The sequence below is a fragment of the Rhodotorula graminis genome (genome assembly GCF_001329695.1).
Source record: "Rhodotorula graminis WP1 unplaced genomic scaffold RHOBAscaffold_2, whole genome shotgun sequence".
In the NCBI taxonomy this organism is placed as follows: Eukaryota; Fungi; Basidiomycota; class Microbotryomycetes; order Sporidiobolales; family Sporidiobolaceae; genus Rhodotorula; species Rhodotorula graminis.
Window position 1 is genome coordinate 1,081,005 of NW_017264929.1, and position 11,932 is coordinate 1,092,936.

At 70.0% G+C, this 11,932-nt stretch overlaps 3 protein-coding genes across 3 annotated transcripts; 1 reads left to right on the forward strand and 2 right to left on the reverse strand.

The window, feature by feature from the left end:
* Positions 1–100: 100 nt before the first annotated feature.
* Positions 101–4,736, forward strand: RHOBADRAFT_51492 (uncharacterized protein; the record flags this gene model as incomplete). Its single annotated transcript, XM_018415867.1, has 12 exons — positions 101–155; positions 226–279; positions 359–502; positions 568–786; positions 856–1,473; positions 1,566–1,733; positions 1,800–3,071; positions 3,163–3,344; positions 3,418–3,636; positions 3,707–4,062; positions 4,143–4,507; positions 4,588–4,736. The coding sequence occupies 12 exons, from the start codon at positions 101–103 to the stop codon at positions 4,605–4,607; spliced, it is 3,672 nt and encodes a 1,223-aa protein (XP_018273716.1). The 3' UTR covers positions 4,608–4,736.
* RHOBADRAFT_51493 (uncharacterized protein) lies at positions 4,706–7,493 on the reverse strand (the record flags this gene model as incomplete). Its single annotated transcript, XM_018415868.1, has 4 exons — positions 4,706–5,348; positions 5,431–6,548; positions 6,617–7,230; positions 7,328–7,493. The coding sequence occupies 4 exons, from the start codon at positions 7,491–7,493 to the stop codon at positions 4,775–4,777; spliced, it is 2,472 nt and encodes an 823-aa protein (XP_018273717.1). The 3' UTR covers positions 4,706–4,774.
* Positions 7,494–9,906: 2,413 nt separating this feature from the next.
* On the reverse strand, positions 9,907–11,797 carry RHOBADRAFT_33835 (uncharacterized protein; the record flags this gene model as incomplete). The annotated part of the gene is made up of 4 exons (XM_018413149.1): positions 9,907–10,251; positions 10,334–10,466; positions 10,593–10,651; positions 11,370–11,797. Coding segments are annotated over 4 exons (963 nt in total), but the record flags the coding sequence as incomplete, so codon positions are not given.
* Positions 11,798–11,932: the final 135 nt, after the last annotated feature.

Genomic DNA, 11,932 nt, shown 5'->3' on the forward strand with positions numbered 1-11,932 from the left:
GGGGGCGGCGGCCTCGCGCTCCTCACGCAGCCTTTCGCACCGCTCGAGGGCTTTCGCTTGGCGTGCACCACCGACCTGCACCGAGCCGCTCGCCTCTACCATGTCCCCTCCGCCCGTTGGCGCCGCCGCCACGAACGCCGGCTCCACCTCTGCAGGTCCGTTCCAGCCTCCCTGCCCCTCGTCGCGCCTCTGCAGAGACAGGACTGACTCAGGGTACCTCTGCAGCTACCACCGAGGACAGCCTCAAGGCGTACAAGCTGCTCGAAGCGCTTCGCAAAGGTGCGAGCCCCCCTCAGCATCATCTCTCATCGGCCCGCACGCTGATCTTTCCCTCTCCCCTCCCCTCGTTGTACTGCAGGTGACGCCGGCCAGATCGTGCCTCTCCTTCAAGAATCCGCGACTGCGCCCAAGGCCGAGAGCGTGAGCGAGACGGGCGTGCTCAGCGGAGCAACGTCGCCGGGCACTGCGACCCCGCTCCACCTGGCTGTCCGAGTCGCCAAGTGTGCGTCCTGCCCGTCTTCATCCGCCGCGGCGAGCCGTCTAGACTGACTTGCTCCTTCCTCGCAGACCCGACCGTCGAGCTCGTCCTCAAGCACCAGCCGCGCACCCTCAACTCGCAGGACGGCAGAGGCCAGACGCCGCTCCACCTTGCAGCCGCACTCGACCGCCGCGACGTCCTCACCCTCCTCCTCGAGCAAGACGAGGCCGACGACACGTCCCGGGACCAGTCGGGCAAGACCTGTCTCGAGGTGGCTGCGACGGCCGAGGCCGCCGGCATCATCTCCTGTGCGTCCGGCTCTTTCCCTCGACCTGCGTGCGAGGTGCGGCCCTAACCCCGTCCCTCATGTCCTGCAGCGTCGCGCAACAAGTGGAACGAGATCTTCCTCGCCCACCTCGCGGCATACGTCGCGTCGCCGACCTCGGACTCGGCCTCGGCTTCGGCTTCGAACCGCGCATCCGCCCTCATCTCGTCCTCGCCTCGGCTTTCGACCTCGTCCCAGCTCCCGCCTACGCCCGGTCAAGCTTCTTCTGGTCCGCCTACCACCGTCTCTGCCGCGTCGGGCCACGTCTCGAACGGCGCCGCCGAGCGGCTGTACCACTTCATCTGCAAGCCGCGCGCCACAAGCTGCGACTTTTCCCTGCGTGACCCGTCGACGGGCACCACGATCCTCCACGAGGCCGTCCGCCGCAAGGACCTCGGCCTCATCAAGCTCGTCCTCGCTCGCGGCGGCGACGTCCTCGCGCGCGACCGCCGAGGCAAGATGCCGATCGACCTCGCCAAGGACGAGCGCATCCGGTCCGTCCTGCGCCAGAAGCTCAACTCGGAGGGCGTCGCGCTGCAGGCCGGGGCGGCGGGAGGAGCGGCGGCCGAGGTGCCGCAGGGTCCGCCGCCGGCCCTCAAGGGCTACCTGAGCAAGTGGGCGAGCGTCGCCAAGGGCGGCTACAAGCCTCGATGGGTCGTGCTCGAGAACGGTGCGTCTTGTCGTCCTCCTCTCTCTCGTCGTCGAGCGCGCCTGCGCCTCCTCCTCCCGGGTCCGTCACTGACCCGAACGCCCCTTTCGCAGGCGTCCTGTCGTACTACCGCCACCAGGAGGACGAGGGTCGCGCATCTCGCGGCTCGATCAGCATGTCGGTCGCCAAGCTTGACCCACCGGGCAGCGACAAGCTCAAGTTCACCATCAGCAACAAGCTCGGCGGCAAATCGGCGCCGGCCTTCTACCTCAAGGGCAACCGTGCGTCCCTCTCTCCTTCATGCGCCTCACCAAGGCGCCGACGCCTGACACCTTTGCCTCACACAGATCCTGTCGAGGTCATGCGCTGGTGCGACGCGCTGCGACAGAGCATCGAGCTCGCGACGGGCGACAGCAACGGCCTCACCCGGTCGACGACGGCCAACTCGCTGCAGGCGCCGGCCGCTTCCTCGGACGGCGGCCGTCGTCCTTCGTCGACCACGACGCTCGCCGACGGCCTCGGCTCGCCCGCCGAGTCGGACCGCGCCAACTCGATCGACGAGGACAACGACACGGTCGCCGATGACGACGACGTCGTGCCGCACGCCGACGACTTCCACCTCATGGAGCAGAGCACCAAGACGCAGATCGAGCTCGCGCAGAAGCTCGTCGCCTCGCTCGGCTCGTCGTCGGGCGGCTCGAGCGACGCGCAGGACGCGCTCCGGCGGTCGCTCGTCTCGCTCGACCAGCTCTTCGACGATTACGTCGGCGTCGTCAACGAGCGCGAGCGGTACTTTGCCCGGCGGTACGACAAGGAGGTGCACGCCAAGCGCATGTGGGAGGAGAGCATGAAGGAGGTCGCGGCGCAGCACGCCGCCATCGAGGTCGAGCTCCACAAGGCGTCGCGCGAGAACACTCGCCGCAAGCGCGCGCTGCAGGAAGTGCGCGCCAACCTCGGCGCCGTGTCGCCCGGCCTGTCGCCCCGCCAGTCGATCGTCGGCGAGGACGAGCGACCCGACCTGCGCACGCTCCCCTCGAACGGCAACGCGCCGCTTCCGTCGCCGCTCCGCAGCCCGACCATCGTCGTCCCGCCATCCCTGTCGCGCACGTCCTCGGCGACCGACACGCCGACGCGCAAAGCGCCCGTGTCGCTCTCGCCGACCCGGATGCGCTCGCGTGCGGCCACGATGCAGCCGCTCGCGCCCGCAGAGCTCGAGCAGATCGTCCAGGACGCGCTCGTCAACGAGGAGGGCGTCGAGTCGAGCGACTCGGACACGGACGACGAGTTCTTCGAGGCCGTCGAGGCCGGCAACCTGCCGATCGCGGGCGAGGACGGCGACGAGGGCCAGTCGGGCGGCGGCGGCGCCGCGCGCGAGCCCAAGCGGGCCGCACCGGCGCAGGAGCTCATCGACAAGGTCGACATGGTACCGTACAAGGGCTACGAGCAGTTGCGCGACAAGCTCCCCATCACGAACGACGATCGTCCGCCCATGTCGCTGTGGTCGATCCTCAAGTCGAACATCGGCAAGGACCTCACCAAGATCTCGTTCCCCGTCAGCTTCAACGAGCCCGTGTCGATGCTCGAGCGCATGGCCGAGGACATGGAGTTCAGCGACTGTCGTACGTCCCTCTCGTTTCCCTCGCTCGCACCTCCCCCTCTCGCCCCCTCGCCGCACCTCGTCAGTCACTGACTGACCGTCTCTCCCCACAGTCGATGCTGCTGCCGCCGAGCGCGATTCGACCAAGCGCATCGCCTTCGTCGCCGCGTTCGCCATGTCCAACTACTCGTCGACCGTCGGGCGCATCGCCAAGCCGTTCAACCCGCTCCTCGGCGAGACGTTCGAGTACGTCGACGTGCGCAAGAAGTACCGCTACCAGTCGGAGCAGGTGTCGGTGCGTCCGCTTTCTCTCTTCTCGACGAGGCTCGAGCGGCGAGAGCGAGAACTCACTCCCCCTGCTCCTGCAGCATCACCCGCCCATGTCGGCATGCTTCGGCCAGTCGCCGAGCTGGGACTACTTCGGCACGGTCGATGCCAAGTCGCGTTTCGGCGGCAAGAGCTTCGAGATCCGGCCGACCGGCGTCGCCCACTGCGTCCTGCGCATCCCGGACGAGTGGGCCGACCCGAGTTGCCCGCCCAACAAGCAGCTGCCCGGCATGCGCGACGAGCACTACTCTTGGGTCAAGGTGCGCCCTCGCTCGCTCTCTCTCTCTCTTTCGACAAGGCGCCGCACTGACCCTCTCGCCGCCTCGGCAGGTCACGACGTCCGTCTCGAACTTCATCTTCGGCTCGCCGATCATCGACCACTACGGCGACATGGTCATCACCAACCACCGCACGGGCGAGACGTGCACGCTCACGTTCAAGCCTCGCGGCTGGCGCGGCGGCAACGTCGGCGAGATCAAGGGCGACGTCAAGGACAAGAGCGGCCGCAAGCACTGGGACATCGCCGGCACGTGGACGTCGCAGCTCGTCGCTCGTCGTGCAGGAGCCGGCAAGGGCGACCTTGCGCCCGACGCGACGCTGCCGACCGACGGCAAGGGCGACGTCGCGCCCGAGTACATCCGCCTGTGGAAGAACTCGACCAAGCCTCCCGGCCTGCCGTTCAACCTGTGCGTGTCGCCTCTCTCTCTCTCTCCTCGTCGTCGCACGTGTTCGAGCCGGCACTGACATCGTTCGGCCGCACCTGCAGCACGCCGTACGCCATCACGCTCAACGACATCAACCCGGACCTCAAGCCGTGGCTGCCGCCGACCGACTGCCGCTTGCGCCCCGACCAGCACGCGTTCGAGTCGGGCAAGTTTGACCGCGCCAACGAGCTCAAGGCCGAGCTTGAAGAGCACCAACGTGCGACGCGCCGAGCTCGCGAGCGCGGCGAGGTCCCGCCGCACACGCCGAGGTGGTTCTCGCGCTCGACCGACGCCGACACGGGCGAGGTGTACTGGCAGCCGGCCAAGACGGAGGACGACAAGCTCGAGTACTGGGAGGAGCGCCTGCGCGTCGGCAAGGCCAAGCTCGAGGGCCAGGACGCAGAGTGGCAGGGCGTCGTCCCGATCTGTACGTCCCGGCTCCCCTCTTCCGCACCTCTCTTTCTCTCTTTCCGAGCGAGCGACAACTGACTCTTGCTGTTCTCGCAGTCGGCGACATCCACGTCTGAGCCTGGCCCCTCCTCTCGCACACTGTCCCCTTCTCACCCACGTCCCCCATCTTCTCCTTCTCGCATCTCTCCACTCGCGTAGTCTCAGTCCATCGAGTCGCTGTAACTACTAGCCTGCATCTTCCTCTGTACCGCTCGAGAGCGAGACCTCGAGAGCAATCGTGAGGCTACGACTCGACCCTTCTCGCCCTCCTCTCCTTCCACTCGCGCAAGTCGCGCTCGACCTCTTGCTCGAGCTCGCGCTCCTCTCTCTCGACTCGCTCCCGCTCCGCCTCGCGCTCCTCGCTCGTCTCCTCGAACCGACCCTGCGCCCTCGCCTGCTCGACCGGGTTCGCCGGCGTGCTGATGACGCCCGTGCGCTGCAGCCGCTCAAAGAGCGTGTAGAGGCGCTCGGCCTCGCGCTCCTTGTCCTCCTCGCTCATCGGCGGCTCATCGTCGTCGTCGGCGGCAGCGGCGCTCGAGGGCGAGTCGAACGCGCCCGTGATCGGGTTGATGCGCGGGCCCTTCTGGCCGCCGTCGTCCTCGTGCGGCGGCGGCGGGATGAGCTCGCCTCGGCTCTGGAGGAAGCCCGACGCGTTGCCGTACCCGATTGTGCGCGAGAGCTGCTCGGGCGAGCGGTCGCACAGGTTGTAGAGGAACTCGCCGACGCCGAATGACGTGTTGGGGAGGAGGATCGACGACAGGAGGCGCACGAGGTGGCCGGCGAGGCTCGGGTGGCGGTCGATGGGCGTGGAACGGTCTCTGTACGCGTGGCACACGTCCTTATCAGTGCGACTCATTCGAAACGAGAGCGCCCCGAAGGAAGAGAAATGACGCGACGCACAGGTCTGGCGGGAAGAGGACGTTGCGGAACACGAACTGGGCCTCGCCGAGCATGCTCAACTTGCGCAGAAGGAGCATGACGGGCCCGAGGATCTCGTCGACCTTGGCCGCCTCGCCCTCGCCGCTCGGGATCCATTCGTCTGGCCCGCACGGCGGCACGAGCGTCCTCGGCTCGTCGCGGTCGCGCGCCGAGTACGCCTTGGGGCTCGGCGGCGCGCGGTCGGCCGGGAAATAGGCCTCGCAGACGCCGTGGAGGAGCTCGACGAGGCGCTCGCCGAGCGAGCCGATGCCGCCGCCGCGCAGGACCGTGCCGTCGTCGGGCGAGATGCGCGACGGAACGTACTGAAGCCACGAGGTCGACCACCCAGAGAGCTCCTCGAGCTCGACGGGGAAGTTGAGGAGCGTGTTGAGCGCGGCGCGGACGACAGGTGACGGGTCCTTGATCGGCTGAGGCGACGTCGCGCTCGAGGACGAGGAGGCGGGCGAGGAAGAGGTGACGGCAGGAGGAAGGCTGACGGCGAGGATGAGGTACGGGCGGAAGAGCGGGAGGAAAAGCTGCGCCGCCGTGAGGCTGAGCGAGTCGGACGAGCCGCCCTCGGTCGCCGCCGCCTTGGACGGCTCAGCCGGCGCCGCGCTTGACGAACCCGCGGGCTGCGTGCCCAGCTCCTTCGATGCGCCGAGAGACGGGCTGCCCACGGGTGACGACGCGCCCGGCGTCGACGTAGAACCCTTGACGGCGTCGACGACCTTTTGCGCGAGCGAGCGCGGGCTCTTGGCGCCCGGCGCGCTCGCCGCCGCCGCCGCCGCCGCCGAGCCGGCGTCAGACGCATCGTCGGCCGCGCCGAGGTCGGGCGAGCTCGAGTTGGACGCGCCGCTCTTCTCCCTCGGGCGCCGGAAGCGCTTCTTGCCCGACGCGGCGGCGCCTGCGCTCGCGCCCGCGCTCGGCGAGGGCTTGTCGAACCCTTCGGGGACGACGGGTGGAGCGCGCGAGTACTGGAGCATGAGGTTGTACGCGAGCTTGAGGTGCTCGCGGAGGATGTCGTCGAGGGAAGGGGTGCCGGCGGTGAGGGAAGGGCGGTGCGACTCGGAGTGGTAGATGGCGAGGTAGCGCTCGGCGAACTGCACGACATGAAGCCAGTCAGAGACAGTCGCAGAGCGTGACCCGAGAGAGAGAAAAGGGGGCGCACCTGCTGCATGACGAGGACGCACTCTCCTTCGAGCGCCAACTCGCCGACGAGCTCGCTCGGCCGGCTCGTCAACAGGAACAGGAGCCTGCCGGCGAGGAACCCAGCGCCCTTGCACCCGAGGAGCCGCACGAGGCCGCGCAAGGCCGCATGCTGGTCGGTCTCGGCGAGGAGGACGTCGGGAAAGACCTCGCGCGCCGACGGGTGGAGCGTGAGCGTGTTGGCGAGGCAGCGCAGCGCTTCTTGCTCTGGCGGCGAGAGCGGGTCCTCCTCGAGCGACGACAGGGCGCGAGCGGCCTTGGCGGCAGGGTCGTCGTCGTCGTCCTGCTCGTCGTCTCGAGTGCTGGACGGCGTCGGCGCCGAGTCGCCCTCGCCGGCCGGCGGCAGGTCGGCGGCGCGTGCGAGGCCGCCGAGGCGCACGAGTGCCGCGAGGCCGTCTGTTCGAGCGAGCTCTTCTGTGCCGGCCGGGCTGCGGCCGACGAGCTTGAGGAGGGTGCACAGGTGGAGGAGGTGGGGTGGAGGAGCGGCGTGGTCGAGGGCGAACGATGCGGCGGGGAGGATGGCCGACACGAGCTTGCGGCGTTGCTCGGGCGAAGGGTCGAAGCCTTGCGACAGGGCTGTGGGCGAGGAGAGGTGAGCCGGGGGTTCGGCGAGTCGACGAGGAGGCGGGGGGTGCGAGCAGAGTGGAGAGAGCTCTGCGAGCCGGTGGCGCACCTTGGACGAGTTGTGCGACAGCACTGGACCCTTGTGCGCTGCCGAGCTGGTCTGGCGAGAGCTTGAGAGCGGCGTCGAGGCTCGGGGGTGATGAGGCGGTGCCGCCTTGGTGGTTGAGGCGCGCCATGAGGGCTTGCAGCTGCGCGGGCGACAGTTGCGCGGCCATGCTGGGCTCTGTACGAGTCTGTCGAGTGGTCGTGCGAGGCGACAAGAGCGAGACGAGCTGGTCGAAGGAGACAACCTTCGCTCGGTTCGCCTCGTCGAACCTCGCGCTTCGCCTTTGTCGTCGCCACAAGCCGCGCTTCTTGCAGCAAGCGCAGGGCCGTGTTCGTAGTCTCGCCGCAAAGGAACGTCATACGAAGCGCGTTCCGAAGGCAGCAGACTGCCCTGCTCCTCCTGCTTCAAAGCTGCTCTCGAGCTCTCTCGCCTCTCGCCGCACGTCGAAGTCCAGCTTCTTGTCGCTCCTCGTTGCACCCATCCTCGCTACGCGCCCGTCCCATTCGGCAAGCCCTTGAGCTGCCCCTTGGGCGTCGTCATCGTCCCGCTCGAGCGCTTCTTGCTCGGCGAGGTCGGCTGGGCGGCTGCTGCTGCTGCTGCTGAGGCGGCGGCGGCAAGTGCGGCGGCGGCGACGGTGCGCAAGGCGAGCGCATATGCTCTGTGTGAGGGCGAGAAGAGTAAGGCTCGCGTTCGGCGACACGCGCACAGGCGAGAGAAGAAGGGAGAGGGCGCAGGACGTACCGCAGCAGGCGCTCGACGGACGACTCGAGCGCGTCCTCGACGGCGAGCACGAGTACGCCGCGCTTCGGGTTCCACAGGACGCCCGGCGGGAGGTCGGACAGGTCGGGGAGCGCGCCGGGCGGGAGCGGGAGGCGGAAACAGAGGTGGAGGGTCGTCTGTCGCGAGGAGAGATGGGAGGGTCAGGCTCGACTCTGTGCAGGTCGCCGACAAGGCTCGAGAGAGGGGAGAGAGAGAGGGACGCACCCGTATCCGGCCCTGCATGTCGACGGCGCACTGCAACGCTGCGTCCCTCGCGACGAACCGCTCGGCCTCGGGCAGGCGCACGAGTGCGGCGCTGTGCACGAGGAGGAATGGGCGAGGCGTGGACGTCGAGTCCTTGCCGAGGAAGTGGGCTGGAGGAGGTGTCGACGGGGCGGTCGAGAGGCGGTAAGGGATGCGGCGCGCCGAGAGCTGGCGCTCGAGGTCGAAGAGGGCGACGCGGTGGCTGCACATCGGCCAGCCTACATCATCAGCTTTGCCCGCACGATAACGTGCGGCAGAAGAGAAAGAGTGAAAGGCTGGACGCACACGCACTGGCCCCACAGGCCGAGCACCGTCTCGCCCCTGACCTCGTACCCCAAGTTGGTGCCCCTCGCGACAGCCGCACCGTCCGCTCCTCCTCGCCCTCCCTCTGCCCCTCCCTCATCTCCTCGCTCTCCCGGACTCGCACCCGCACTCGCGCTCGACGCCTCGTGAACCCGCCCGAGCCACCCGACCTCGCCCACCTCGAGGAACGCGTTCATGCCGTCGCTCGCCTCGCGCGCCCGCACGAGCGCCGCGCGCAGGCCCTCGTCAAAGAGGACGAACGCGACGAACCACTGCTCCCTCGCCGTCGTCGGCGCCGGGCCTGCACCCGCCGTGGCCGTGCTCGCGCCGGCGCTCGAGCCCGTCGCGCCTGGGTCCGAGCCCGGCAAGACGAGCGGCACAAAGAGGAGCGCGCTGCGCCCGCTCTGGAGCGCCGGGTTGGGGCCGAGCTTGGCGAGCTCGCGTGCGGGGAGAGGGAGGCGACGGGTTGTCGGGCCGGCGAGCGGCAGCGCGAGGAGGGAGAGGAGCGTGTCGAGGTCGTCGAGGATGGTCTGCGGGCAGGTTGAGCCGTCTTAGTGGACGCTATCGAGACAGGCGCAGAGACTGAGAGAGAGGCAGGACGCACAGAGGCCCTGATGCGCGCGACGACGTCCCCAACCGTGCGCATCCACCCCTCGTCGCGCTCGCGCTCGCCCTGCCCTGCCGCCGCCGCCGCCCCAGGCCCAGCCGGACCAGGCAGCGCCGCGAACCGCTCGCGGTCGATGCGCTCGCTCGCCGCCCTGAGGCGCTGCGCCCTCGCGCCGCCGCCCTCGGCGCCCGCCTCGTCGGCCGTCGCGCTCGCGCCTGCGCCTGCGCTCGAGCTGGATGTCGACAGCGACGACGGCGACGAGGCGGCGCGCAGCTCGAAGCGGCCGGTGCGCGGGTCGATGTGCGCCGCGAGGGCTTGGCGAGGTTGGGCGGCGGCGGTGGCGGCGGCGGAGGAGGGCAGGAGCGGGATGCGCACGTGCGGCACGCGCAGCGCTCGCTCGTCGTCCTGCTCCTCGCCTTGCTCCTCCTCGTCGTCGTCGTCCTCGCTCCCGCCATCGGCGAACACGACCCTCGCGCCCGTCTCGCCCGCCTCGCGCACCACCTCGCCGAGCCGCCGCACCGTCTCGCGCGCGTGCCGAGCCGTGACGCGCCGCAGGAGGGGCTCGATGTCGAGGTCGGCGGGGAGCGAGAGGTCGAGGTCGAGGGCGAGAGAAGGAGGGAGGGCGGGGTCGAGTGAGGGAGAGGAGGGGAGGAGGGACGGCGGCGGCAGCCAGGTGACGGACAGCGCGGCGGGGACGCTTGCCGCAGGCGACGACGCTGACTCGACGTCGGCTAGCGCCGAGGTCGACGTGGACGAGGCGGATGACGACGATGCGGCAGCGAGCGCAGCCTGCAGCGCGTCCTCGCGCGCCTGCGCGACGCTCACGGGCGCCGCGGCGCTCGCGCTCGGGCCTGGTGGCCCTGGTGATGCCGTCGCCGCCGGTGCGCGGACCGAAAAGACGAGCGTGCCGCCCGGGCCGGGCCGTGGTGCGCCGCCGGCAGTGGTCGAGGGTGGTGGGCGCTGCTGCTGCTGAGGCGGCATCTCGGGGCGGTACCTGCGCGTGCACCGACGGTCTTATCAGTTACCTTCTCGCGCATACGCGAGGCGGAAAGAGAGGCGAACAGAGCTCGACGCACGTCCAGTACCCGACGCGGACCTCGTCCCGCTCAGCGCTCACCTCGACGCTCAGGTGCCCGCTCCAGCTCGTCGCCGCGAGGCGCGCCGCCGAGGCTGCGACGGCCTCGAGCTGGTACGACAGGGCGAGGCGCTCTGCGGGCGGCGGGCGCGCGAGGGTCAGTCCGGGTGCGGCGGGAGGGGCGCGAGCGGGGAGAGGCAGGCGACGACCGGCGGCACGCGAGGGAGAGGAAGGAGAGATGGAGAGAGCGGGAGACGCACGCAAGAAGGTGTACGCCCGGTCCAACGGCCGGTCCCTCCTCCGCTTGCGCACCGCCTCCCTGCGCTCCTCCTCGTGCGCCCGCCTCGCCTTGTCGCCCTCGTCGCCCTCGCCCTCGCCCTCCTGCGCGCTCGTCGCGTCGTGCGCTGCACCGATGCCGCCGTTGATCGACGGCTTGGGCCCGCCGGCTGGCGGTGGTGGAGGTGCGGCGGCGGCGTCGGCGAGGGCGAGCGCTGGGTCTGCGCCGGCGGTCGCGGGTGCGGGTGCGGGTGCGGGTGCGAGTGGAGGAGGAAGGGCAGGTCGTCGCAGGAGCTCGCGGTTGCACATGTCGACGAGGTGGTCCTTGAGCGGGCCGGTCGGGCTCGGGTTCCAGGCTGTTGACGAGGAAAGAGAGTCAGGGCGCGAGTCTGGGGGAGCCTCGGGGCGAGGAAGAGAGACGGGACGCACTGCCTCGGGCGTCTCGGACAGAGAAGAGAAACTTGACGCGGAGGAGGAACCACTCTGCGCCCTCGAGCTGGGCGTCCGGGTCGTCGTCGTCCGGGTCGTCGGCGGGGCCGCCGTACGTCAAGGCGGCCTCCCACAGGCCCGGGACGGTAAAGACGACGCGGCCGTCTGCGACTCGCCACGGGACGCGGCGCATGGCGAGCGGGACGTGGTCGAGGCGCATGACGAGGCGCCAGCGCAGGACGGCGTCGACGTCGTGGAGCGTGCCGACGACCTCGGCGTCGGTCATGGGCCCGCTCGCGGTGAAGGGCTGCGAGAGGGCGAGGGGCAAGGACGGGTAGGTGCCGGACGAGAGGACGGTGAGGGCCGACTCGAGGTCGTAGTTGCGCAGGCGGGCGGCGGCGAGTTGGGTCGCGGCGTGCTCGAGCGAGTGTACGGCCGAGTCGACGGCGTGGTTCTGGCGCGAGAGGAAGCCGACGAGGTTCATGGCCTTGTGGATGGGTTTGGCCTCTGTGGACCAGCGGGTGAGGACGAGGAGCTTTACGAGTTGGCGGCGCGTGTTGAGGACATAGTCGACGAGGGCGCGTTTGCGCAGCTGGTCCGAGTGGGAGGGGAGGGTCTCGACCAAAGTGGCGAGGTCCGAGTAGGCCTGGGCGACGACGCGATCGACCAAGTAGCCGAGCGGGACGAGGTCTTGGAGGACGGTCGGCAGCTCCTGCTCGAGGTCGGGCTGGTGGCCTTGACCGGGTGGGGGTGCGGCCATGGTGGGCGGGGCTGGCAGGTGGTGAAGCCGGCTCCCTCGGCGGCTGGCTGGGCGAGGGAGGGCGAGTGGGCGGAGGTCAGGCCGGGTCGACGAGGGGGAGGAGGGGGAGCAGGACGGCCTCGCTCTCGTCCCTCA